Genomic DNA, 27,644 nt, shown 5'->3' with positions numbered 1-27,644 from the left:
TTCTTTTCTTTTCCTTCCCGCAGCATGGAGAGCAAATGCGTACATGTATGCATAACTATACTGAGTGATGGGATGAGGATAAGATGGAGATGAAGATGACATGTGTTGTGGGAGCGGGGAGAAATGGAAAGTATTAAACGGGAAAATAACGGTGAGAGCTGAGGCCACTGAGTTGTTGAAAGTTCCGGAAGTTTTACAGCGGAAGTATCTTTGTGTTTTTTTGTTTAATTTTTCATTTTATGTTTAGCGTGGCGTACGTTCGTGATGCCCTTTTTTTGTGTTTGTTTCGGCGGATGCGAGGGCGGCCAACAAACTCTTTTTTTTTTGTTCGTTTGATTGTTTATTGTGTGAAATGTCGGAGGCACCCTTAAGCGGCGGCAGCAACAACTTTTTTTTTTTCTACATGAAAAAGAAAAAAAAACCGAATGGAGGCGGGGGGGGGGGTACCCAAAAAGAAATAAAAAGAAGGGAAACCGATGCCAAATAAGACAAAGGGGAGGGGAGTTTTTGAAGGATATGGTTTGAGATTTCTGCTTCCGGTGGAAGTGCCAAATGATAATCATGATTATAACATTTTTGTATATATATATGTTCTCTCTTTTCTGTTCTTAACTGTAAATCAAACCGGACGAGTCCGCCAAGATTATGCTTAAAGGAGAAGCAGAGAATAGGTAAAGTTGAAACAAAAAAAAGGGGAAAAAGATCCCAGTAAGGGTGATAAAAAAAGGCAACAACAACATGATATATAAAGAGGAATGATATAAAATCAACAAAAAGAATAATGCAGTATGCAAAGTAAAACAATACCAAAAAGGAAAAGAAACAAAAGCAAGTGATGGGGCGCCACCTAACGAGTGGTGTGACCAATTGCCGAACGGACGCTAAAACATTATTTTTATCCGTTGGTGTCATTTCTCCTCCTTTCCCCCTCTTTTTGTTTTCTAATGATATATATATATATATATAAATTACTATTGTTCTTTCTCTTTCTTTTCTTCCATCTCTCTCTCTCTCTTTCACCTCCTCCTCCTCTCAACCCCTCCCTCATTCAAGTTTCATTTCCTTACCGCTTTTATTTATTTTATTTTACTATTCGTTTCTCTGTATTCTTCATTTTGTGGAAACTTCGCTACTATTCTCATTTCTCTCCCCCCACCATCTTCCTTTCCTTACTGCTTCCGTGTTGCTGAGCGGTAACGTGAGAGAGTCCGGGTACGAAAGACCAACAAAAAAGTTAAAACAAAAAAACACGGTAAATTAATTGTCACAAATTAACAATCGGAGCATTTTAAAACCAAAAAGAAATCAGTAGTAACGCGAAAACGAAGCAAAACGGGGAAATCAGATAAACGAAGGAGTATCTTTTTTTTAAAAAAAAAATAGGAAACGAGGAGGAACTGAGTACCGCAAACAACGCGCAGACTCATGACGACTATTACCTCACAGCTGCTCCTGCAGCAGAACGACACGTGCAACCGGGCGGTGATTAAATTCCTACACGACAATGAAAAATTCAAGCTTCTGTGCGTGAGTGAGGGAACCTCAATTATTGCGCGTGATAAAGAGGACTCCGTAAAGTTGGAGAAAGGAATAGAAATTGCGGTGGAGCGAGGGACTCTTCGCAAAAGTAGAGACCCGCCGCCTGCACCGCGACGTCGTATCGACATGTCAGCAAAGACAACACAAGATGCGGTTAACGAGATAATGGTGGAACTCCCCGATAAGGAAGGTAAAATCATTATTGTGCAGGGACTTTCCGGCACGGGGAAGGGGACAACGGTGCGGCTGCTGCAGCAAACGCTTCCCCGTTGCGTCACATGGAGTAACGGCAACGTCTTCCGAAGTTACACGCACCTTCTGTTGGAGGAATTAAAGGGAGACCTTTCCCCGGAGTTGTTGACTTCGGAAGTGATTCAGCGTGTTTACTCACAGGTTACATTTGAAGACTTGGGTAATGGCGTATATGATATCGTCCTTAAGGGGAAGCTACAGGTACGAAACATCGAGAACACGCTGTTAAAGTCTCCTGCTGTGAACAATGCTGTACCGACTGTAGCCCAACAAATGCAAGGTGAAGTTGTCTGCTTTGCGGCAACTGCTGTGGAGAAACTGCGATGTGCCGGATATAATGTCATTTTGGAGGGCCGTTCGCAGACTCTTGATTTTATTCCGACGCCGCTGCGGTTCGAGTTGGTGCTGGGGGACCCCGTCGTGTTGGGTGAGCGCCGTGCCGCCCAGCGTGTGATGGCAGCTGCGCTGGAAGAGTTGAAGGATCGCATTGATACCGCCACGACGGCAGATGTCGAAACTTCTCTGCGCAGAGCTGTGATATTACTTACTGGTGGGTTGTAACTGTGCTTCCCTGAAGGATTCATTTAAAAGAGGGAAAAACAAAATTAGATCATGCAAATACCGTAGCGACTGAAATGGTAGTGAAGTTGTACAAATAACCTTTCCAAGGAATACTGGTTGGAGAAGAAAAGTGGGGAACGACATGCATTTCTCCCTCGCTTTCTTATTTGTACTTGTATCTTTTGTTTTTAGTTAGTTCCCTTCCACCTGCTTTTTTTTTCCACTGGGTGATATAATTTTCTGATAGCCAGAGTGCTGAAATATTAATTGATGTATTGTGAATGCCAACAGCGGCCGAGTACGGAGGTAAGACTATATTTATATGTAAAAAAGGAGGGAGGGGTTTAGGGCGTGAGGTTTGGAGAGGGGGTTAAAACATTTTCCTTTTTTTTTGTTTATTTCTCTCTAGTGGAAGCCTCCGACGGAGATACGCGACAGGGACTGCCTGTTGATCCCCACTTGTTGTAGGTCCACCTGGGTGCTTTTGTTTTTTTGTTTTATTATTATTATTACTTACTCGTTTATATATATATATATATGTGTGTGTGTGTGTGTGCCATCTGGGCCGCTGAGTGAATCGACAGCGTTCTTTCCCTTTTCCCTCCATTTTAGTACGGCAGTTACACCACGCCTTGTAGTGGAAGACTTGGGAGAATACGGTGTTTTATATCCGTTTCTCCTTTCTTCTTCTTTTTTTCTCATGTGTCCCTGTGTCTTCGTGCTGTCTGGTAACAATTTAATCTCGTGCGTGGTAACAAAGTTTTCATGAAAAAAAAAGAAAAGCAACGTTAGCAACAATAACGACACATCACACGCAAATATATGCACACACATGATTGTGTGTGCATATATATCATAGGGTATTTGTCCCTTGCGTGCTCAATAATCTCCTGGTGTGTGACGGTTCGCCGTTATTTTCTTTCCTAATTGACTTCTTCGCCATCGTGCCTTTGAAAGGTAAAGTAAAAAAAATAATAATAATAATAAATTCGGTTGCTTCTTTTCATTTTACCGTTAGTATAGCCACCGATTATCTGCATCCTGCGTGCACCTACGACACACTCTTTTTACGGTGGCCGCTGTGTCTATCAAAGGTGAAATAAGGATTTTCGTCTAGACGGTACAATGTCGACCAACAGTGCCAAGATTCTTTCTCGCGTGCGTGAGGCCATGAAGTTACACTCCATCAATGCTCTTATTGTCCCCTCCAGCGATCCGCACAACAGCGAATACGTCATGGACAGTTACAAGTGCCGTGGTTTCTTGACAAATTTCAACGGAAGCGCGGGCACGTGTCTCATAACAATGGAGGAGGCGTATTTATGGACGGATGGACGTTATTGGCTTGAGGCGGGCCATTGTTTGTACCCGGAGTGGCAACTGATGCGTGATGGTCATCCGGGGGTGCCCTCACTGGAAGATTTTGTCCGACTTAACCTTCAACCAGACTTGCTGGTGGGAATGAATGATAACCTTGCCACTGTCGCGGAGTGGGAGAGGCGCCGGAAGGCTATTAATTTGGTTCCTATCCCCGAGATTGTTCGACCACTTATGCCGCAGAACTCAGATGCGAAAGCGGAAATGTTAAGCATCCGACCTGAGCAGTTCTGTGGGCAAACTCGTGAGGAGAAGGTGATGGCACTTGTGGAGGAGCTCAAGGGACAAAAATGTGAGGCCATGATCCTTTCTGCGCTTGACGAGGTAGCGTGGCTCACGAACTTACGTGGAAGTGACGTTCCGTACAATCCGGTATTTTATTCTTATGCTCTTGTACGTTCCGCCCCCGACCCGACCGTGGCGCTCTTTGTGGATTCAGCGAAGGTATCTTCACCTGTCGAGGCGGAATTGACCCAATCCGGCCGCAGTGTCGTCTCAGTTAGTCTCCACCCGTATGAGGCGCTGGAGGATTATGTCCGCGCGCTCCCCGCTGGCACCGCCTTTCTGGTCGACGAATACCAGACGAGCCAACGACTGTACTCCCTGCTCGAGTCATGCAAAATGAAAGTGAATCGGGTGAAATGCGGCCCAGCGCAGAGACTTAAAGCAGTAAAGAATGCCGTTGAGATTGAAGGGTTCCGCCGCTGTCACGTACGGGACGGCGTAGCACTTACGCGGTACCTCGCGTGGTTACACGACATGATTGTTGTGAAGGGTGACACCACTATCACCGAGTGTAGCGGTGCTGATGTTGTCGAGGGTTTCCGCCGCGAGCAGGAGCACTTTGTGCAGCTCAGTTTCCCCACTATTTCCTCCGTTGGGCCAAATGGTGCTGTTGTGCACTACACCCCTCCCAAGGAGGGATCTGCTACCATCGTACCGGACCAACTCTATCTTGTGGACAGTGGTGCTCAATACCTTGATGGTACGACTGATGTAACTCGTACAGTTTGTTTCAATCCACCCTCTGATGAGGAGCGCCAGGCTTATACACTTGTTTTGAAAGGTCACTTAGCGCTCCACAACGCGGTGTGGCCAACAGGCACGACTGGTCATCGGCTCGATGCACTCGCGCGCGTCCACCTTTGGCGGTATGGTTTAGACTACGCCCACGGTACGGGTCATGGCGTCGGGTCTTTCCTTAACGTACACGAGGGACCTCAGGGTATTGGATATCGACCCACTCCAACAGAAGCAACTCTCGCTGCTGGAATGATTATGTCTAATGAGCCTGGTTACTATAAAGCAGGAAAGTACGGCATACGTATTGAAAACTTGGAGGTAATCGTGCGGGCACCGACACGTCACAGCCAAGAGGGGTTTCTCACGTTTGAGGCACTCACGATGGTGCCATTGTGCCGAGATCTCATTGATGTGTCGATGCTAACTGCTGACGAGGTGCGGTTGGTGAATGATTACCACCGCACTGTGCGTGATGCCCTCACTCCACATTTACGTCGAGTAAATGACAGTTGCGCACTTGCGTACGTGGAGCGCCACACAGCTGAACTTTGTGCGCTTGAGGGCGGTTGTTGAGGAGTGACAATTAGGTGCCGCCCTTCTGTTCTCAAGAGTGTGTGCTTGTTTGCTTCTTCCTTAGCGCCACTGCTCGCTTCCCAGTGTGTATGTGTGTGTGTGTGTGTGTGAGTAGGGAATGGGATAAGACTGTTGTAGATTTTCAGTCCCGGCGCTAGGAAGACAATATTATGAGGAATGGGTATGTGAGCTCACAGCTGATGGTGGGAGGGAAGGTATTGGAGTGCACCATTACAGGGATATTATTTTGCGGAAACGGTTCTTTTCTTTTCATTTCATTTCTTTTCATTTTTTTCTTTTCGTTCCCTATGGTAACAACGTGATAAATACCCCCTTTTTTTAAAAAACCTGCTTCTGGTTTTTACCGCGTTGAGATATATAGGGACCAGGGTGGTGGTGGTGGTGGTGTCGCATTCTACTTCGTCTTTTCGTTCCCTTGAAACATTGCTGTGCTTTATGGCGGTACGAACATAGTTTTGTCACTATCAGTTACCAGTGCATAGGAATGCCTGCTTTCGCGCGTGTATTTGTGTGTGAAATGTTTCTTTAGCTGTTACTCCGGAGTAGTCGAACGAATCTTCAACGTTGGGGCGCCGTTTTGTCTTCTTTTTACCTTTAAAAATGTTGGTTTATCTTACTACAATGTGTCCGGGCGCGTTCAATGGAGCTCTCGTAACCCAAGGTTTTCTTTTTCGTCGTTGAAGAGTGCTATCGTTTTCTTTTGCGCTAACCGTTAAAAAAAAAAAAATGGAATCAAAGTGTTGTTATGTTATTTTACCCTCTCCTTTGTTTGTGGCGGTCCATTCGGCAACATCTCATTATCGATGTCTCTTTTTATCACGTTCATTGTTATTCCTGTCAACTGTGTTTTTATATCCCGCGCAGGACCGGAAGCGTGAGAACCGTGCGGTGCGGGCAGAGGCGAGAGAAGGCGATAACTGTTCAGTATTAGTGGCAGTTGAGCCTCAAGTCACCGGGTGCCGCCCAACTGACAGAATCTTCTCCAGAGAGCATGTCACTCTTCGCGAAGAAGAAGTGGCGCGTGCAGGATATCATTCGCACTGAGGAAAAAAAATACCTAGCAAGCGTATTGAAGGTGACGCACCCGTTTCGAAAGCAACAGATAGTTATTGTTCCTGCACCGCGGTATGCCTTAGATTCATATTACTCTGAGTGGGTCTATCAACCCTACGCAAAGGAGCACAAATTGTACGTTAGTAACGACATATTTAATCCGACGCACGTTTACCTCGCGCGCATTCTTTTGCGCCGAAACATCTTCCCCGGTTACGCGTACTTTCACCCCATGGGGTTTCCCGACTGTATAGATCTTAACCTCACACGGCGTGAATTTATCTCACGCGAACAGCCAATTCGAACCCCAATGCTGCTTTTGCTACTGACACCGAATATGTATCGTGAAAGGTTTCACAGCTGGGTTGGGAGGCGCGTGCTTAACATCGTGGGAGAAAGGTACGTCACACACCCGTCGGAAGACAACCGCTTACTGATGTTTATCCTTCCACCGGCTTATGTACCTGACGCAGTGAATGTGTTGCAGAGTCTCGGGTTTAACGTAACGGATCACACGACTGCCGTTGTTGGAGATACCGACACTGTTGATAAGCTGAACAAGTGGGGCGACATGGCTCAGGTGGTGGCCCTCGCTTACATTTGGTTTATGTTCGTGTTGTTAGTGGTGAATGAATCACATCGAATGGAGAAAATGTTTGAAGAATACAAAAGAGAATTGGCTGAGAAGGCAGGGAGGGATCCCACTGAACTCGGTTTGTAGGCCTGGCCTGCTTCCTGTTAATGCACTTATTACGTTGGTATAACTGGGCACACACTATTCCAATATGAATGGGGTGCCTTTATCAATTATCGGTCCAAACGTTAGCGTTTTACGGTGGGCTGCGCATGCCATCATACGGTGCAGTTGGCGGCTTCATCACGATTTTGCTGCTCAACAGCGCCGTTGGCTCTGGCGTGTCGCAACTACCACTTTCCTTCTTTGCATTTCTTTCTTCTTGCTGACTTGGTCCCTGTGGCATCCGACTACCGCCTTGAGAGAGGTCCCGCACGCGGAGTGTTAAAACCAAGGTCGGATTGGGAAGGGAACTGGAGTTACTGGAGAACAGTGGGAGGAGTGAGTTGGGGTACTTGAATGTAATTTAATTGAGGCACTTGCCGATGTTGCCGCCCGCTCACTTGCTGGGGCTATTCTCAATAGGCAAGCAAGTAATGACAACAGTAACACGGTGGTGAGAGGCACGATGGTGATAACAACTGTTACGGCCATAATCACCCAAACCAGCAGTTCTGTTTGAGCATAGTGGTGTTGCCGCCACTTAAGGTCGGTGAGTTTTCTGTCTTTTATATCGTACGGGCGCCTAAACCGCTTTATTACTTTGGTCCTGTTCTTTGCTTCTTCCCTTCGCAACTCGACACCCACGATGAGATTGCACCATTATTGGTACCTGCCGTTGGCATTCTTCTACTTTCTTCTCTATGATTTACTGACAACTAGCCTTTACATTGTGTCTCTGACTTTTGTGAGTTGCCTTTTTCAGTTTCGCTTGAAGCGGAATAGAGGGCGTGGAAGTTAGGAAGACTCAAGTAAATCTGCTGCACTTCGTGAAGTGCCATCATCCATAAAGTTTGGTTGTTGGCGTGCTTCAATTAGAGACGGAGGCACGGGCACTCAGAAGGGAAAAAAGATTTCCCTTCGCAGGTGCATTGCGAACGAAGGTAGTGCCAAGAAGACAAAATGGGAATGAGACGAAGCCGGTCGGCGGAGCAAACTGCGCGGGCGCTGCTCTCCAGCGCTGTACGATATGATACATGGGAATGCAATACAGCGGCAGAGGGTGCCACTGATGGAGTACTCACGCTTCAGGTGAATTGGGACCCGCTCCCCTCCGAACCACCATTCCAAGATGTTGTGGCGCTTCGAATGACGCTGTTTGACGTTGCCACTTCCCATTTTGTGGGTGCGACGTATGATGTTCCTCGAGGAGATGAGCGGGAGCCGGTTCTTTTTCAGGGTCGGCCAAACGATGTGGTTCTAGCTGTGGAGATTCTGATCCCGGCTCCGCTTCCGGACGCGGTTCTGCGGCGGCAGGCACTGTTTTGGGGTTATGTTGAGCTGTCGGCGATGGCCTCCAGCACCTCTGTTAAGCTTTACCGTGGCAGCGCGCACGTTTTAACTTTAGGCCGCAAGGCGTGGCCTGCATCTGAGGGGGAAGAGCACACAATTACGTTTAGTGCGGTGATTATTGAGGACGATACCACACGCCAACTGTTGACGCGGCTGGTCCCTACCGGTGTTATGGTACCGCGTAGCTTCGTGGACGACTGCCCGCAGGCGTCGACCGACATTTTCCGATGCGTGTTGCAGAATATTTACATAGTACCGACCGCGGACGATGATGAATGGCGCGACAGCTCAGCAGAGTGGCGCATTGCCGTCGTGGCCCACAACGGTTATAGGCAGTTGGGGCAGGGGGCTGAGGTTTCACTAGTGTTTAGGGATGGGTCCAAACCATCAAACGTTTCAGAATTTTCTGATTCATTGTCGTTATCGTTGTCGTCGTTGCCTGTGAAATCTGAGCAAATAGAATTAAAGGAGCAGCTGCTGCACTCCGCCACCCCGCTGGAGATTGACGGCCTACCGGTCCATTCCGCCACCTCGCTGGTGTTGGCAATACGGCGAAAAAGGGAAATAGATGACGATTTCCGCGTCTTAGGGTTCTGTGTTTTTCCCCTCTGTGTGATGCCTATGAAAGATTGTGATGTCCGCATAGAGAACCTTCCCACACTTCAGGGACCTTTCTCGTGTCGAGATCAACGCATGCTCATGTTGGAACCCACATCACCGTACGGGAAGCTTCCCGTTGTTGTGACACTAGTGGTGGGATATTATGATACCGGCGTTGTTGATACTGTTGCCGACGTATCACGGCCGGGTGTTAGGGGCGAAGGGCGACTGGGACGCAGGCGCGGTAGGCTGGGAGATGAGGGGGACGGTGTGAGTGCAGCTGAGGGGGAGGGGAAAACAACTTTACTCTCCATTACTGAAGGTGCCAAATTGATCCCTACTCCATTTGATATGCGTAGGCGGCAGATGGAGATTCTTTCAACGGCAGATGCGTTGGCGCCAGTTGCCGCTGCCGATAAAAGGCACAGTGCGGCATCATTCCCTTTGTTAGACTACGCCGATGATGGCGGCGCGGTGGGGGCCGTTCTCGAGGGGCGTTCCACTGACGTGTTTAAGATGCTCTGCAACATCATGGAAGAAACCCGCCGGCTGCGGCAGATGCAGGAGCAGGCTTCTCGACAGCACCGCCAACGGGCTGTTGAGGCGAAACGAGTCAGCGAGTCCGGTAAGCAGCTGGATGACGCAACCGACTCCATCACCGTACTTAACTTCACACCAACTGCCGTTTCTATTTCATGGGAGACACGCCGTAAGTTAGAGGAGGGTTTGCAACCCATTCTTCATCCGCTGCACGCCGTCCCCATCGATGAGCACACATCAGCTAGTTGTACAAACGCCGGGTCGATGTACGGTATTCGCTTCGAAGGACTTACTGTAGATGAGTCCATTCCTATACCAAAGGATATTTGCTTCATGTTTTCCTTTGGATCGCTACCTTTCCAAACCATAGGACCCATTCGGGCTGTAGCTCTCGATAAATCATTGCACGTGAGCACATTTAAATTGTATGAAGGAAAGCAGCGGGGCGGTATGATATGGTATGAACCCTTTGAGGTCGCTAACAATCCCTTTTTGCACAAGCATAAGCAACGCGACAATGCAATCCTCTATGTTCACATCTATAACGCACTAACCATGTTTTACGTTTGCAGTGCGAATGTACGCCTCTCAGAGTTTCGCCGTCCGTACAATGCTGAGAGCGCTCGCATTCCAAAGGACTTGGTTGTGTACCGTGATCTCAGCTTCACTGAAATTCAGGTACCATCTAAAGTTTTGCCCGTAGTGCGAGATGCTGGTTCGTTGCATGTGACCCTTTTTTGCATTTGCACGGGTCAACCGCTCCCGAAGCAGAGTGAGAATCGTGTTGTGGAGCCACTGAAGGTGTCACGTGTCGTTGTGGCGAGGAAGTTACCGCATACAAACCTTATGGAGGCAAAGCACCATCCGCAACAGGAGGCTACTCGGCAGGGCTTGATGACCACCGCTAATGACGCCGCAAGTGAGCAGCAAGCTGTGCATTCGGGTCCGGAAACGGGCGGAGTAACGGGTGTGCCGTACCCGGGGGCTCAACCCCTCGTGGGGTCTACGACGGGTTTGAAGCAACATGGACCGACAGCGGGGGTGGATTTTTCTACCGCCTCTAGTGTGCCGGACAATGATATGCACTGGCGTCGTGCGCAGTATATTAAGCAGCTCTATGCCAATGGAATTCAATCTTCAAAGGTTCACTTAGGGGCTCGACCGCAAGATGCAGATTGTGAGTTTAAACTACGTTATCTGGAGAAACAGCGAGACGAACTTAAGTCAAAGAAGATAGGCGAGGCTCTAATGGAGCGCCTCACCGTGCACCATTACATTTCTGTTGCCTCTTTCCGACCAGAGCAGGTATCCGTAACGTTTCAGAACCCATTTGCTCAGGGATTACAATTCACTGTGGAAGTGGACCCAGCAGCCACTGATGCGCTTGATGTGTTGTCGTGCCCAACAGTCCACTTGGGGCCGCGCGAACATGCGGACATTCTTTTTGTCGTTCGTCTCAATCAGCAGAGAAACACTTACGCAATGGACTCTCGCTCGGCCAGCGTTGATGTGGAGGGCGAACAGGTTAACCTTCGTGCGTTTGTATACACTCCCACTCATGAGGCGGTACGAATTATCGACGTGCACGCCAATGTGGGACCGCCATGTGTCGACCGTCGTTATGAGGTATATGGCCCCAGTGGGTCAAGGGTGACGAAGAAAATATTCTCACGGTTCTTTTCTTCCTCTGCCTTTTCAGTTTCATCCGAACGTGACAAGCTGCTTTCTACTATGCGTGATGCATGCCTCCATGTTTCTATTGCCTCCGATGAGACGACAGTGGAGCCGAATGTAGTGTTAGACCCCATTACTCAGTCATCGGTTACTGTGTGGGAGGAAGTAACTATCCACACTACGATTCCACGGGATTGTAATGAACAACGAGTGGAGTATCTCACTCTTTTTGAGGATGAAAAGTTGAGTAAAGCATTAGAAACATGGGAGCTTAGCATATTTGCCTCACAGACGGTGACCACACGTGAGCTGATGTTCGGTCAAACCACTGCTGTGGCACTTCCGTCTGAGGGTGTTGAGGCGATTTATTGCAGTGACCCGCGCATGCGCGTGGAGCAGCGAGAGGGATTGTATATGATGCACCTTCGACCGCATGAGGTGGGAACACAGCACTTATTACTGCATTCGCTGACTAGCAACCATCTTGCCAAAACGTTGGTTACAGTTCCCACGGTGTATCCGACTCCGACATATACACAAACAATCGAGTTGAGTGTTGAGGAAGCCAACGCGCCAATACTCCGACGGCTGCATTTTGTGAATGTCTGCTTAAGTGAGGATATATTTACTGTTCATCACAACTACAAGTACCAACTTCATGTCCAACCAAAGACGTTCGTGCTTGCCCCGCAAGATACTCAAGTTATCACGCTGCACATGAGCATGTTGAGACTACCGGAAGGCCAGTTAGAAGGGCGCTGGCCAATGTGGATATTTATAAACAACTCGGCGGATAAGACGGTAGAGTCATACTTGTTGCATGTTGTACTCCGTGCACGGCATGTGCTCGACTAAACCTCAGCGGATTTCTCCAGAGGTGTGGGCGTGTTAAAGAGCCGAGGGGCACCAGAAGGGAAGGGGAATTTGAAGGAAAGAGATGTGGTTGTGTCTATGGGTTGGCGGATGGAGATAGTGGTGGGTGTGTTGGCATTTGCCCGCTTTTGGTTTGGGTTAGGTTCGATTCCTCCACCCATCTTCGTGGATTTGACACCTCTCTCTTGAGGAATATACCCCGTGCCTTTGTCGGCTTCTTGTAAATTTATGATACCAGCGTTTATTTATATACATTTGTGTGTCTCTGTGTGTCCTTTTTGTTCCTTTCATTTCACACACCGGCTCTTTTAGAGCATGTGCATGGGCATCGTGTGTTGACCATAGTTATGCATGGTGTTGTGAAGCCCCACATTTTGTTTTGTTTGTGCACCATGTACAGGTGTGCTTGTGTATGTTATGCTCATCCTTGGGATTCCCTCACCTAGTTGTGTTCGTTTGTATTCAAACCATTCTCATTTAATCTCAATACTTCCCCATTCTCCCTTTTGCAACTGCTTGTCATCTGCAGTCACCTCTCTCTTTTTTTTTGGTTACTAGTAGTGCTGGTTGTTGTAAATTAGATATATTGTTAGCTCAGGCGTGTGATTTACCCTTAAGGTTCCCCGCTTAGGTGAAACTTTTCCTTAAGTTGAGTCTACTGGCCCTTTTAGTTCTATTTTTTATCCCCGTTTATTATTCAACTGTCCCGACTCGGCTGTGAGACAGTTACGCGTTTGGGGGGCGTGTTTGGTTGTTTGTGCGTGTGCAGAGTGTCCGTGTACAATATCTTAATAACGCATTTCCTTCCATATTTTACCCTTCAGTACATTTCTCACCCCAGTTTCCCTGTTAGGGGGCTGGGTTTACGCCTTGCTGGATGGAGAACATTCGTAGGACGAATCGCAAGTTAGGCGTTGGGGCGAGAGGTGTCGTTTACGAGGGTTACGATGAGGAAAAAGGTTGTTTCGTTGCCGTGAAGGAAATTCCTCTGTACGACGGTGGTGTTGTCGCACCGGAAGGTGGGGATGGGGGAGATGCATTTCCTCAGGAACCTCCTGTTATCTCCGACGACATGCGAGCGATTTTGCAGGAGATTCATCTGATGGAACGGGTGCAACACCCAAACCTCGTTACGTATTATGGCGCACGCCGTAGCGCAGTGGGTGTAGAGATAATAATGGAGTACGTGAACGGCGGGTCATTGGACGGGATCATTAGACGGCAGGGATCCTTACGTGAGAATGTAGTGCGGTCGTATGCTCGTGACTTGCTAGAGGGGCTCGCGTATCTGCATGATACTGCCCGTATTTGTCATAGGGACATCAAACCCGCCAATGTTCTTATCACCGCGGATGGTCGCTGCAAGTTAACAGATTTTGGTGTGAGTAAACTCATCGATGATACTGTCGGGATGCACACAACGGTGGGAACACCATGGTATATGGCTCCGGAAGTTGTCGATAGCGATAGGAATGTACCAAATGACACCGATGACTCCCCCGATGCCGGTGGCGGTGACTTTGATTATAGGAGCAACAATGATAATAAGGGGGAAAGTAGCTACACAACAGCAGCGGATGTGTGGAGTTTAGGTGTTACCGTATACGAGATGATAAGTGGAAGGAAGCCGTTTGGGGGGAATATGAAAAATCCTGCTGCGGTGCTATTTGCGATAGTATCAAATAACTCAGGATCACCCCGCCTTCCAGTCAACTGCGAGGGGTCTCCCCTGTTGCAAGACTTTTTAGATCTTTGTTTTGTACGGGATCCGGCCCTTCGTCCGAGTGCAAGAGAGCTTCTTTCGCATCGATGGCTCGTTGATATACCAAGCCCAAATAAGATGAAACGCGCAAAAGGGAGTCTTTCTCTCTCAGGTGCAAACGCATGTAGCAACAGCAGGTCGGGGTCGGGCCCGGGCTCGCTTGAGAGACAATCGGGAACAGCAGATCCAAAGTTTGGTATGATGGACATGGCGGACCTTTTCTCCTATGTCACGGAGCTGGAGGGGTTATCTCAACCCATGTCACCACTAGTAACTAAAAGCAAGAAGCGACGGGAAAATTCTAATGGTGTTGCGGACCGTGGGAAAGATATTCAAGGGGGATTTTTTGCGTCCGATGGGCATTTTGTTGACTTAGCTATGCCGCGGCTTTTGTCCTCCCGGTCGAGTAAAGACCCAGAGTAGAGGTTGATGAAGAGGCTCGCATGCGTACTGAGGGTTTGCTTAAGGACTAAGGGAGAAACCCCAACTTTTCTTTTCGTAGAACGAGGTTCATGGGTTATACTTGGACAAATTTGTCGCTGATTATTGTTGAAGTCGGTAGTAGTGCCAGTGAATGTTTTCGTTATCACGCGACCGAGAACGTGCCGATGCATGAATCAATACGGCCAGCCGTTGACGCTTGCTTTACCCTCTGATTTGCTCATGACAAATCCTTTTTGGGCTGCGTTTCTCCTTTCCAAACTTCATACTCTCTCCGAGTCTGTCTTGCCGTACGCGAACACGCAGAGGTGGTAAGCACTTGTGTCGACTGTGTGAGTATGCACGAGGGGATGTTGTGCTGAGTGGTATGTTGCCGCGTTGATAGGCAGTTGCCACGTACATAATTGCCACATGTGTCACCCACATCGTTACCTTTGGGGGGAATTGAGGTGCACAACATTTAGTGCTTAGAACACCTTTTGCTCCTGCCCTCCCGTGGCATCCCATTCTGTTGTACTGTGTTCCTTCCACTTATTTAACGAAGTGGCTATTCGCTTGTGTCCGAGGCTGTGTGTCCTGTGGAGGAAAGGAAAGGTTTATACAGTATGGTAAGCTTGCTATCTCCCACTTCTATTCGCATGAGGCTTTCCCCATCTTCCCTCACTTTTATCAATTTGACCCTCGCTTGGAAACTCATCTGGTCAACGCCTACCGCTGCACCTTGGCCGGAAGTGTTTGTTCATCGCCATGTTTGTTTATGTGCTCATATAAATATACATATAAATATACATAAATATATATATATATATGTGGATGTTGCGGTGTGACCTTTCTCTCTTTCTAGGGTGTATTTCACCTTTGAATGGCGACCACCCCTGAGTTTTGCCTCTTTCGTTCATTTCTTTTTGTTCGTTATGCATCGTTACCAACCTTAATTTGTGTGACACTCGGCAAAAAGGTGCTTGCTCACAAGCGGCGGCCGCTCGCCGTGGGTTGCGCTGAGAGACCGTTTTGGTTCAACATTGTAACGACAAGATCTGACAAGTTTTGTCCGCTGTACCAATGCGTGTACAGATTTTTTGTTGCGCGGCTGTGCGTTATATAATATTTTTTTTCGTTTGCGTTCCTGTTGCGACCCTTACTCGTATGTTTTCTCCGCCGCTCAGTTCGTTTTTTTTGTCCTCCACCACTTTCACTTTTTTTTCCATGATGCACACCCGCGCAATCATATGTACATGCGTGCTCGTATTTCAGTACATATTCGAGCACAGGTAAACAAATAAATAAGTAAATAAATAAATAAATATATATATATATATATATATATATTTGTGTTTGTTGCCAATGGTGGAGCCGGGATGCCGATGGAAAAAATAGGGGGAGAGCTGTTAGTGCACAAGTTAAATCAAATTTATTACTTTTGGTGTGGCGGTAGTTTGTGTTCGTGAGCGCATTTCCCTTCCTTGTTGTTGTTGCAGGTGCATCAGTGTGATATTTTATCCACTGTGTGCATCTCTATGCGAACAACCTGCGTGTTGCCACTCCATCCATTTATTCATTTTGTTGAGCTGCGCTACTGATTTGTTGTTATTATTCCCCTTCTTGTCTCTTCCCTAATACGTATTGGAGAAACTGGTACGAGAAATAACGGTAAGTGAAGAACGCCGGATTTTATTCTCCCTCCTTTTGCCCACTGTCATTCCCCCTGCTCATTTTCGGTGTTATAATTGCCTCCGTATATTTATTCTTTTTCTTCTCCAATCTCTACACGTTTCAGTTACGTCCACTACATTTTGGTGGCCACCTCCATTGCGGCGGGTTCACAACAAGAGGGCCGGGAGGTGAGAAAAGAAAAAAGAGGGAGGGGGAGCTGAAGTCTAGAGGGCAGGCGGTAGGATCCGAAGAAGAGAGGGAAACAGCAGAAGCCATACGAGAAGGGGGCGCGGAGCTGACACCATGCGGCGTGTCGCCGTATTACTTGCGTGGCCCAGCGCCCCTTTCGTTTCCGGAGGGAGCGGCTTTGGGGGAAGCAGTGGCGGCAGTTCCATGACTAAGTTCGCCCACAGGGCCGCTGCTCTGAAACGCAAGTATCGAGGCCGAGGGCAGTACGATTTCGCTAGACGCGAGGCGGAGCGTTTTTTGGAGACTGAAGTCCCTCAAAATGAGATAAATGTGTGGATCGAACAGGGAAACAATGCGGTGGCTCTAGCGCAGCTCCTCTCATTCTTCGAGATAGAACCAGACACCTCATTGCAGGCACTCATTACAAACAAACTTGTGCGTACGTTAGATGATAAAAACCACGACGGTGTCACCCGTCTTCTAGCAGCTGTGGCGCTGACTCAACGCGGCGACCAATATTTGGAGCGGACGTTTGCCACTGTAGACAGGGTACTAAATGAAATTTCTCAGGAGGGTGGTAGTAGCAATACTGACTATCATGACTTTTGGAATTTGATCGAGTGCGCTGCAAAGGTCTTGCAGCGTGGCGGCAAGCACGCGCCCAGTACTTTAAGTGAGACGCTCGCACAGGTTGCCGTCACACGCCTACAGAATACACCAACAACCGATATGCCGCGGATGCAGCCCCCGCTGCTGAGGGTCTACAGTTGGTTAGTACGCACTGGTAAGGTCGCTGAGGCTAGTCATTTCCTTGTCGCCCTTTTGGATCATTCAGGCGAATTCCACAGCTACGATTTTTCCACGCTGATGAACTCATGCCTTCGGCACCATCAGCTGCTTCCTTTCCCACCCCAGCTGCAGCAGCGCCTTGCCCGTGCAGGTCTTATGTACTCTACGACGGCTAATGGACGTGATGTTGCTTCCATCATCGGGTCTGTAGCGAAGATGGTTGGATCTTTGCAACCGGGAAGGAACGGCTTAACACAGCACGATGTGTGTGAGCTTGGGGGGCGGCTTAGCACTCTTTTAGAGGAATATGAACCACGTGTGATGAGCTTCTTTGACTGTAATGATAAGTTGCACTGGAGTCACTGCGATGACATGACAACCATTGCCTTCGCATATGAAATGGGCGGCCGACTTCGTTACAGAAACGTGTTTCTCGCATACCAGGCGTACGTAGGGCGGCACGTTGGCCGATTTGAGCCCCAGCAATTGGCAATGGCAGCTGGCATTCTTCGCCGCTCAAGTCTACTGTCGCAAGAATTGGCGGTGCGTCTTGGGGAGCGCATAGAAACGGTGCTCGGTGAGTTTTCGTTGTCAGAGATAAGCCACATTTGTGCAACATTCGCTCCTATGGCACCCTCCTGGATGCCGGAGGCTAAGGCAGTGGCAAGTCGATTGTTACAACCCGAGTGCAGCAGCCACACAAAACTGTTGCTTGCCCTGGCCTTTCCAGACGATGAGGCATTGCATGCACAGGTTAATTTGAGTGATGTATCAGCTCGACAGCTCGTTGACGCCCTGTCTTTGGTACAGGGCACGAAATTTGATGGGGCACTTGTGGCGGAGCTGGTTGCCCGATTACAAGCGGCCCAAGAGCGCTTCTCTCCTGATGAGATTCGTATGCTTCAGGCCTCCGGGCGGCCCGAGCTACACTCAGCTTGTGTTGCTTTCCTCTCCGCTCGATTTGCTGAGGCGGAGTGGACAAGCGATACCCTTTACTGTCTGCCACTGGCTGCCAATCTGATTCCGCACGCTCGAGACACAGCAAAGGCGCTTGAAGCTGCCAAAACAGTATCGGTGTCACCGGAGCAATTTGTTTCTTTGGTTGAGCTCATGACGGGCGTATTTGGAGGAGGGTCGGGAGATGCCATATGCCACTTTGTGGTGAGTGGCGGTCAGGAGCTTCTTGGAGCGGAACGAATTCGGATGGGCACTGTACTGCGCTATCTTGAAGCGGTGCGACCACTAGCAAAAATGCACCCGGGACCCGAATGGCTTGCGCGATTTAGAGAAAAGTTTCATGAGCGGTTGTGCAATATAAATGCCAAGGAAATGGAAAATTTGCTTTGTTCGCTGTGCACCGTCTATGGAAGCGTCACCCAACAGCCGTTGCTGGAGCAGATACTTACCGAGCTCGTGAACGGTCCGTATGGGCGACTCACACAACCGGATGAAACAACCGCGAGAATCACGGTCCTTCTTGCGCAGGCTCAGCAAGGTGCCTTGCAGACGCCACTGACTCAATCTAGTCCAATGGTTAAATCTGTTAGGTCTAACGCTGATGCGTATGAGCCCCAGCTCCGAGAGGCTGTGAGAAACATAGCTCTCCCGCAGGAGGCAGAGCAGAAGCGGGTTGGTCGGTTCACGTTGAAAATGACGAAGGCATTAGGGGAGGCACCACCTGTAAACGAGCTGACGGTCTCACAAGATTTGAATGAGTCGTTGTCAATGGACCCCTTTTCGAATGCGACAATAGGCATGCCCGGTAAGACAGAAAGTAAAAGTTCCGCTGGCTCTGACGCTCTGGTAGTTGCTCCACCATTTGCGATGAATGCGGGCCATACGTTAACCAGTTCAACTGAAATTGGTGGTGCCAGTGGCTCAGGGGCCGCCCCCCAAACTGGCCTTGCCTCAAACACCAATGAAAGCAGTGCTGACGCCGCAGGGAGCACTAACCGTGCTCGGGGCAGCAACGTCCACCAGCAGCAACAACAGCAACATCAGCAGCAAAATGAACCGGACAGGTATCGAACGGACAAACCTGCTGCTGCGGAGGGGAACCCAACGGGATTCAACTCGACGCTGTGGTCCATGTTCAAAAATCCTCTGAGTTCCGCTGAAGATCCGCAGCGGTCGCAGCATTTTGGTACCTCCGCCTCCGCCTCTGCCTCAACCTCGTCACCTGTGACCTTGCGGTCGCCAGAAACCCGTACTGCTTCGCCATTCATGGGACTTTTGAACCATAATAATCCTCCCACCACCATGTTTGCGTCACCACCGCCCGAGAAGCATCGTCCGGCTGCTGTTCCCGAGAGAAGTTACAGTCAGCAACTGGAACAAAAATGCCACGAGGAGGGGCAACCGCGCCGCACAAAGATTCCTTTAAGCGATGTGCGATCTGCCGCTCTTAAGGACAACAGAAGTAGTGGGGGCACAGGTCAATATTCCAAGCAGGAATATCCAAAGTATGAACTCGGCAACTGGGGTGCTTCACCACCGTCAAATACATCATGGCTTTCTTCAGCTTCGATGTGGGGTGCCCCCGAAGAAAGCCCTGTGGTACCCCAATCAAACATGGAAGGATTAGGCGGCACCTGGCCGTCAATGAAACCGCAGCCGACGCAGGCATTCGGTGCGCCCAGTAGTAGCAATATCTTTGGTTTATCCACTGACCAACAACAACGGGACCCATATTACTACAATCAGTTCCATAACCAGCAGCAACAGTACAACCAGCAGGCTAACCAACCACATCAGTCCCAGCAGTTCCGGCAGCCGCAGCAGTTCCTATACGAACAGCAACAGCAGCAACAACAACAACAGCAACAGCAACAACAGCAGCGGCATATACCATTTCATCAACCCCAGCAGACACAGCGACCGCAGCACCAACAACTACAATACCACCACCAGCAGCAGCAGCAACAACAACCACCACAGTGGCAGCAGCAGCAACACCAACGTTTTCCACAAGAGCAGCAGCATTATTTCCAGCAGCAGCAACAGGCACCACAACAGCAGCTGTTCCACCATGAGCACTCCGGTCAACAACAGAAGTACAACCGTCAGCAACGAGAGCATCAACCGGGTCTCATTCCTGGTGCAACCTCCTTCGGCGCATCTGCAATGCAAGTGCTTCGCCCTGCAAACACTGGGTTGCAGAGAAGTAATACACCTGTAGTAGGAGGAATGCTGTACTCTGATCAAACGTCTTCGTCTCGTGCTCGGCCGGTGATCACTAAAGTGCTTTTGAAGTCGACGCAGCTTCTGCCGGGCGCACCGCAGAATGATGATGACAACCCGCCATTTGCAAAGGATTTGAGTGGAACCAATATAGGTTTCCAAAGTCCCAAGAAGTTTATCGAGCGCTCACCCCGAAAGGAGGAAGAGCAAGAGGATGATGATGGTGAAGAGGAGGAGGAAGGAAGTGAGGACACCGATGAGGAGGCGGAAGAGCCTCCGAAGAAGACGAGGGGAGCTCGTGCAGAGGTGGGTGGGAAGAAGGCGAATCGAGCTGGAAAAATTCGAAATGACTTGAAGGAGTGGTTAGACTCACCCCCTGAGAAGGAACTTGAGCCAATGCGGGCAACCAGAAAGAAAAGAGCTGCTGCTGCTGCCACTGCCGTTGTGAAGGGTAAAGCCAAAGACACTGGAAAGCGGGGAAAGAGCAAGGATCCGGCAGCAGGGACGAGAGGGGCGGCAACAGCCAAAGGAAAGGCGGCAAATAAGAAGACAGTTGCTGCAAAGAATAGTAAGGCGGCTGTCACAGCGACTGAGAAGGCAAAAACCGCTGGTAAGCAGGCGGCTGTCACAGCGGCTGAGAAGCCAAAAGGAGCGGGTAAGCAGGTGGCTGCCGCAAAGAATGCTAAGGCAACGGCAGCAGCGACAGAGAAAGCAAAGGGCGCAAATAAACAGACGGCGAAGACTACAAAAGCCAAGAAACCTGTAGCAAAACCCACAGCAAAGAAGCAGCCTGCAGAGCCGGCTGCTTCCAAGAAGAAACCCGGTAGGAAACCCACTGAGAAGGCGAAGGCTGGGAAGCGGTAGATGAGCAGCCTCGTGTGTCATGTCAGTTATTGGAGGCGGGGGTCTGCTTTTTTTTTCTTTTCACCCAACGCATTCGCAATCCGCCGTATACCATGAGCGTATTCTACTAGATAAGCATCACAGCTCGTTGGATACATCATTTATTTATTTATTTATTGGTTGTGGTTTGTTTTCTATCATTGTGTCCCACCTACTGTATGCAGGAAGTGTGGTTGCATAGATCAAAGAAAGAGAGGGAGTGGGTAAATAAAGGATACAAAGGAAAAAAAAAAGCATACGAAGGAGTTTAAGCGTTGGATGTTATTTGATAGAGGCCACTGTGCCTGCGTTTCAGCTTGTGCTGTCCGCTTTACTTTTCCTTCATTACGTGTGGGACGTGAACTGCGGCAGCCGGAGTGGGGGCTGAAGCGAGCGCAAAGGGAAAATATTTGTTTGTCGAGAGGGAAAGGGATGAAAAAAAAAAGAGAACATGTGGTGGTTCCGTTGCTTCGTGTTGCGTCAATAGAGCACATGGAGTGACTCATAAGTCGCTTCCGTTTTTTTTGTTTCTTCATTTCATTTCCTTCCATTTTCTATCCCTTTTCCTTGGTTTCTATTTTCCCTCCTTTTTATTGTCATTACATTTTGTCTTTTTACTTATTTATTTTTGTTCACACCTACTCCCCGCGTAAGTGCCTTTACGAGTTTCTCCTCTGTGTCTATGCGCGCATTTAGATAGAGCACTTAGACACTACTCGAGGTATGCAACAGGAACTTCTCGCACCTGTACGTATCTTCGCTCTTTTTTTCTTCTGTTTTTTTTGTGTGTGGTGTGTTATTTTGCATCATCCTGTTTTTACGCATTCAGTTTTCACTCTTTATTTTACTTTTCGATTTCTGTCTCTTTTTCCCCCTTGTATTTTCGTGAGGACTTTTACGCCGTGTGTAAAGCTCGAGCGTGAAGAGAAAAGGAACTGAAGGGGGGGGAATGGGATGAGGTTGAAAGGTGGAATGAAATGAATGAATGAATGAGTGGATGAGTAAATGAGTTTATTTATTTATTTACATATATCAGAACCGCTGGGAGGGAAGGGTGACGGACGTAGATAATAGAAACTTCCAAGCGGTGTGTTTATTACAATTAGAAGATACAATCATTGATGGAGAGTTGAGTTACAAGCGCATCAGCGGCAGAAGTAGCGACACGAGAGAGGGGGAAAAAAATTAGCCAAACAAAGACAAGAAAGACTCGTGAGTGTGTTAGCGTGATAGTCAAGGGAGGAGAGTAAAGAAAAGAAATAACATAGATGAATAGATGCACAAGTTTTCCCCCTTTTAATCAATATCAATAAAGTAACAAAGCGAAGAAAGAAAGGAAATACAATATAAGTGAGCGAAGTTGTTGGTAGCAGGGGAAAAAACGTACGGGATTTTTTTTTCTTTTGACTTTCTTCTTCTTTGCTCCATTACTTCTCAAATCGGAAATGTGTGGTTACCGCCAGCTCACTTGTGTATTTACTGCTGTTCATTTACCCACTTTTGGTGCCAACGTTTTGTGTTTTTTTCTTCTTACCTCTTCATTTTGCCACTTCCAGTTGGGCGAGGGGCACTTATTCCCCCATCAGTTGGTTACGTTAGTGGGAAACAATACGTCTTTTACCTGACTCCTTTTTTTCTAATATCGACACCGCTTCTAACGCGCTATCTTGTGTGCATTTTTGAAGCGTTAATCGTACTTGTTGGAGCCTCATTGTTCTATCAGCGACATTGGTGTTGGTGTAGGAGGGGTAGGGGAGCTGAGTGGGACTGTAGGTAACAAATGAACACTTCCGCGTGTTTTACAGGTTCAAGTGGACAATCAATACCGGGGATGCCTCAACGGGAGGAGGGGCGGCGTCGTGCGCGAGTAGTTTTTAACGACACATCTCCGCCACTTGTGCCGGCGATGATGACACATCACTGCTCTGGGTGTAGTACTAATGACAAAACCATACAGCGTAGTGGTGCTGACGGCCAATTCGCATCCCAATCTGTGAGCTGGGGCTTCGGGTCTGAGACTTCAAAATCTACCCGTGTCAGTGCAACTCCATTCACTCCAAATGGCGATAGTGAATCAAACATAACGGTTGTGATACGTGTACGCCCTCCGCTACCGCGTGAGCTCAAGGAAAACAGCCGGTACACTGATGTTGTGCGTGTTTCCAAGGATCGATCGTCCATTACATTGTGCGAACCAGTTGATCTGAGTGACAATAGCGATGACAACAAAGCTAGTGGTTGCTTTGCAGAAGTTTACGCGACACAAACCTTTACGTTTGATTACGTGCACGACAGATATGATCTGCAACGGGATGTGTATGAGCGGAGTGCCCGTAGTGCCGTCCTATCCGTCGTGGAGGGTTATAACGCTACCTTGTTGGCGTATGGGCAGACGGGTGCGGGAAAAACATACACAATGGAGGGGTTTGCTGGAGAGGAGCAGCATGGCATCATTGCCCGTGCTGTAGAGGAAATCTTCAGTATTATGGACGATAGTCGGTGTGGCAATGTGGATTACACCATCCGAGCGTCGTATATGCAAATATACAATGAGGTTATATCTGATTTATTAAAGCCACCGGGGGAGGAGGCACCACGGTCGTTGGTGGTGCGGCACACAACGCGGAGCGGTGTTCATGTTGATGGCCTCTCGGAATGGAATGTGTGTAGTCCACGGGACGTGTATTACCTTATGGAGCGCGGTACCTCAAGACGTGCCACGGAAGCAACCCGCATGAGCGAATTGTCCTCTCGCTCACACGCCATTTTCATCCTTACGGTGGAAACTGTAAAAAAGGACCCGGTAACTGGTTCGGTATCTTCTCACCGCGTGGGAAAGTTGAACATTGTGGACCTTGCCGGGAGCGAGAAGGTACGACAATCAGGCGTAAGCGGGCAACGACTGGAGGAGGCGAGGTGTATTAACAAATCCTTACACGAACTCGGCAACGTCATTTCGGCACTAGCTCAACGGAAGAGTTGTGGAAAAGACAACAAGGACGGTGGTGCATCGCGTAGTTCCCATGTTCCCTTCAGAAATTCTGTGCTCACGAGTGTGCTGCGGGACTCCCTTGGCGGTAACTGTAAGACCACTCTCATTGTGTGTATTTCACCTGCTCTGGAGTCCCATGCGGAAACTCTCTCAACACTTTTGTTTGCCAATCGCGCCAAAAACATACGAAATACCGCCGTTATTAATGAAGACACCCAGCACGAGAGGCAGCGGTCTCTACCGGGGCAGCAAGATGCGATGCAACTGCAGTCACAGCAGGGGTTAGATGTTGGGCTCCTGTCAGAGTTGCAGCAGAGTGTCCGCCGTGCGGAGGAGGAGCGTGAGGAGGTTGTGGAAGCACTGCAAAGGTCTCTGTGTGCTCATCAACACGAGCAAGCTGTTCGCATGCAGCTGCAACGGCGACTGGAGGAACTAGAAGCGATTCTACGTGATAGCAGAGGGAATGAAGCTGGCAATGGCGGCTGTGAAGAGCACGTCGACCCAGAGGAATATATGCTTGGTCTTGAGGAGATTCACCACCAATGGCAGGTGCTTCAAGAGGAGGCGATGCTGAGCCGGTATAACGAGTTGCTCGTCAAACACAGGGATATTGTTGTGGACCTTACGTCGAAGCTCAGTGAAAGAGATGAAATTATTCGGAATTTGAAGGAAGAGTTAAGCACTCGTGAAAGCTCTGAAGGGTTAACGGAAAGTGCGAATGACTCGGTGCCGCCGCTGGTTTCCCCTGGTGAAGGAGTTGGCAAATCCTCCACTGCTCTTTCAAGGGAGGAGGCGGAAAACTGCCTGCGACGTCTTCGTGTGCCGAAGCCGCGTCGTGATGGAAGTGGTACCGATATGTGGTACCGATCGGACACCAATCCCTCGGTGTTGCTACCACCAGATGAGAAGATATTGGAGCTACTGACATTCAATCACACTAAAATTCAGGAGGTTGTGGCACCACAACTGGACACGGAGTCGCGGAGGGAAGCAGCAGAGACGTATGTGACCGGTGGTCTGAAGGACCAGTTGGCGAAAGTTGTACAGGAAGCTGTTGAAAGAATTGCCCACCAGCAGGTGAGCAGTTACTTCGGGAAACTTTCGCACGCCGTGAAGGACAAGGAATTGCAGTTGCTTGCACTAAGAAAAGATTACAGCACCCTTGGTAGGTTAATGGATGCGTCAAGGGCTCAGCAGTTGCCAGAGGCGCTGGAGGCCATTTCGTACACCCGGCGGTACTTCGACGGACAACAAGAGACGGTACGCAAAGCTTATGAGGGCTCAATAGAGATGTTGCGGCGACAATTAGCGGAGAAAGAGGAGAAACTTTTGCATTTGTCTGGCGAGATAGACGTCATGCGTGTTGAATCTCAGAAAGCCTTAGAATACTGCACGTCTGCACTGCAACGGGAGGAGCTTAGCGAAGTCTGTGTAGCGCTGAAGTTGCTTCAGGATCACGTGGCAGGCGAGGCGAAGCGTAGCGTGGAGAGGGCAGTGGAGTGCGCTGCGGATGCATGTAAAGGGGAAACTCACGTCGGCGCCTCTTCAAATCCTGACACTGGTTTCAAGGGTGTTGAGTTGAACCCTGCCTCTTCACCAGAAGAGAGATTTGCTTCAGCCACTGCAGTTCAGTCGTTGGAGGCGCAGTTGCTCGACTTGCGTAGTGCTCACTCGAAACGTGAAGAGGAGTGGCGCCGCACGCTGCAGGAGAGGGATAATGAGATATCGGAGTTGCTCACCAGGTTGAATGATGCAAAGGGCGAAGACGTCCGTGGAAAGGACGCAGAGATCAGCTTTCTCAAGAGGTCTGTGGAAATGCAGAAAAAGGACCGCCGTGCATTGCAAACAATAATGGAGCAGCGTATCAAACCTAAAGTAGATTCAATTTGTAAGTCCCTTGAGGAGGGGATACACCAGCAGCGTGGGGAGGAATGCAAGCGTTTGTGCACGGAGGCTCAGGCACTGCAGGGTTTGGTGTCTGCTGCAGTGAAGGCGATGCAGTCATGAAGCGAAAGCAATTCGCTATGGAGGGGCAGGCGGAGGGGTGAAGTGTAGTGAGGTGAAGTGACGGCAGGCATCTGAAGGACTTTATAAATTGACACAAAGCACTGTGTGGAAGAAGAGTGTAAGACTTGTCACAAGTGACGAAGGTGTTGCAGGCGAAGTGAAGGTAAGTCGCCGTGGAGACGTACGATGGAATCCAGTTTTGTGCAATCGATGCTCTTTTTGTTTTTGTTTTTCATTCCTAAAAGTCTTTACCAAATGGGAGACTGGGTAGGTGGGGGTGTGAAGGCTTCTCGATAGACTTGTGCAGAAATGGGATGGAAGTGTTTTTTTTTTTTAAATAGATGGTCAATGAAAGTAATGGCGAGTGAGTGTAGATGTGCATTGAGGCTACTGGATTAATTTTCAGCTGTAATAATCTTCATCGAGTACCTTTGTTTATATATTTATCTGTTATTTATTGCTATTGTTGTCGGTGTTTGCCTTTACTTTCGTCGTACGGGACTAAACTGAGAGTATGCTTTGTCCTTGTAGAGTATCGCTTTAATTTGATTTTCTCCTTCTCTTCACCCACTGCAACTGGGAGAGTGGACAACTGAACGGTATCATCATGGCGGAGAGCATATGTGCGTAAGTGTTTGTGATGAGGTGGCACGAGACAAGCAAAACTCAGTTGTCCGTCTGCTTTCCCATCGAAATCGAAATTACGTAGCATATATATATATATATATTTATTTATTGAGAGTTATAGAATTTGTGACGTTGCACCAAGTGGGGCACACCTTTTTTACTTACTTATCTTTCTTCCCCCCCCCAGGGGAAAACAAAAAGAAAGAACTTTTTTTTTTTTGGAAGTAAACAAACGACATAAATTCCACTAGAAGCAAGACTACCTTCTTCACTTTTGACCAACTGACTCAGCCATTTGGCGCCCCGCACCGGCTTCCGTAACTGCGTGTGATCCGTCAAGCTACTTCTTCCTTTTCCCCCTCAGTTCCCTTTCCATTCTACCTGTCTTTTCTTGTGTTTTTGTCTTATACTTTTGCGCATATTGGGAGCGTTTGGTTAAGCTTTTTGTTTTTATCCCCATCAGTTTTTCAATACCCTCATTTTTGAGCTCACTTATTTCGCACATGCCACAAACTGTAGATCAGGTTGCTTCTTCAGCACAAAACAATGAGGGGATGATCGTTCGCTGTCATGTTTTTGTGCGTGGCCGCGTGCAGGGCGTTTTTTTTCGGAAACACACCCAAAAGGCGGCTGAGGAATTTGGCGTGCGCGGTTGGGTCCGTAACCTTCCCGATGGGCGCGTGGAGCTGATGGCGGAGGGCCCGAAGCAACAAGTTGCGAACCTCGTGAAGTGGTGCAATGAGGGGTCGCCAAAGTCGCGCGTGGAAGGCGTTGACTCAACAACAGAAGCCGAAGGAATCGAATATAGTTTTGATACATTCGAGATACTGCGATGAAGTTATGGTTCACCACGACATGAGTTGCGTGTGCGCACGTACTTTTCTGTGTTATATTGTGTATGTATTCATGAAGTGCGTTGTTGGTTGTTCTTGCTTTTTGTAGCGTGTAAA

The 27,644-nt window shown here is 48.7% G+C and overlaps 8 protein-coding genes across 8 annotated transcripts, besides 14 other annotated features; all 8 read left to right on the top strand.

Moving 5' to 3' along the window:
- Positions 1-18: part of a microsatellite that runs on past the window's edge.
- Positions 1-27,644: part of a sequence feature (sequence corresponds to BAC RPCI93-30P12) that runs on past both edges of the window.
- Positions 948-971: a sequence feature (AT_rich).
- Positions 979-1,046: a sequence feature (GA-rich).
- Positions 1,426-2,352, top strand: Tb927.3.2100 (hypothetical protein, conserved; the record flags this gene model as incomplete). Its single annotated transcript, XM_838711.1, has 1 exon — positions 1,426-2,352. The coding sequence occupies one exon, from the start codon at positions 1,426-1,428 to the stop codon at positions 2,350-2,352; it is 927 nt and encodes a 308-aa protein (XP_843804.1).
- Positions 3,316-3,342: a sequence feature (AT_rich).
- On the top strand, positions 3,478-5,325 carry Tb927.3.2090 (aminopeptidase P1, putative; the record flags this gene model as incomplete). Its single annotated transcript, XM_838710.1, has 1 exon — positions 3,478-5,325. One exon carries the CDS (start codon positions 3,478-3,480, stop codon positions 5,323-5,325), a length of 1,848 nt encoding a protein of 615 aa, XP_843803.1.
- Positions 5,409-5,435: a microsatellite.
- Positions 5,585-5,626: a microsatellite.
- Tb927.3.2080 (hypothetical protein, conserved) lies at positions 6,338-7,120 on the top strand (the record flags this gene model as incomplete). The annotated part of the gene is made up of 1 exon (XM_838709.1): positions 6,338-7,120. The coding sequence occupies one exon, from the start codon at positions 6,338-6,340 to the stop codon at positions 7,118-7,120; it is 783 nt and encodes a 260-aa protein (XP_843802.1).
- Positions 8,096-12,154, top strand: Tb927.3.2070 (hypothetical protein, conserved; the record flags this gene model as incomplete). Its single annotated transcript, XM_838708.1, has 1 exon — positions 8,096-12,154. The coding sequence occupies one exon, from the start codon at positions 8,096-8,098 to the stop codon at positions 12,152-12,154; it is 4,059 nt and encodes a 1,352-aa protein (XP_843801.1).
- Tb927.3.2060 (protein kinase, putative) lies at positions 13,050-14,357 on the top strand (the record flags this gene model as incomplete). The annotated part of the gene is made up of 1 exon (XM_838707.1): positions 13,050-14,357. The coding sequence occupies one exon, from the start codon at positions 13,050-13,052 to the stop codon at positions 14,355-14,357; it is 1,308 nt and encodes a 435-aa protein (XP_843800.1).
- Positions 15,141-15,184: a microsatellite.
- Positions 15,648-15,701: a microsatellite.
- Tb927.3.2050 (hypothetical protein, conserved) lies at positions 16,332-21,050 on the top strand (the record flags this gene model as incomplete). The annotated part of the gene is made up of 1 exon (XM_838706.1): positions 16,332-21,050. The coding sequence occupies one exon, from the start codon at positions 16,332-16,334 to the stop codon at positions 21,048-21,050; it is 4,719 nt and encodes a 1,572-aa protein (XP_843799.1).
- Positions 19,800-19,987: a microsatellite.
- Positions 20,383-20,459: a sequence feature (CT-rich).
- Positions 21,587-21,701: a sequence feature (A-rich).
- Positions 22,039-22,077: a microsatellite.
- On the top strand, positions 22,849-26,067 carry Tb927.3.2040 (kinesin, putative; the record flags this gene model as incomplete). The annotated part of the gene is made up of 1 exon (XM_838705.1): positions 22,849-26,067. The coding sequence occupies one exon, from the start codon at positions 22,849-22,851 to the stop codon at positions 26,065-26,067; it is 3,219 nt and encodes a 1,072-aa protein (XP_843798.1).
- Positions 26,778-26,804: a sequence feature (AT_rich).
- Positions 27,198-27,530, top strand: Tb927.3.2030 (acylphosphatase, putative; the record flags this gene model as incomplete). Its single annotated transcript, XM_838704.1, has 1 exon — positions 27,198-27,530. One exon carries the CDS (start codon positions 27,198-27,200, stop codon positions 27,528-27,530), a length of 333 nt encoding a protein of 110 aa, XP_843797.1.

Source organism: Trypanosoma brucei, chromosome 3 (genome assembly GCF_000002445.2).
Source record: "Trypanosoma brucei brucei TREU927 chromosome 3, complete sequence".
NCBI classification, from domain to species: Eukaryota; Euglenozoa; class Kinetoplastea; order Trypanosomatida; family Trypanosomatidae; genus Trypanosoma; species Trypanosoma brucei.
Note: the sequence above shows the minus strand (reverse complement) of the source record. Positions and strands in the feature narration are given on the sequence as shown.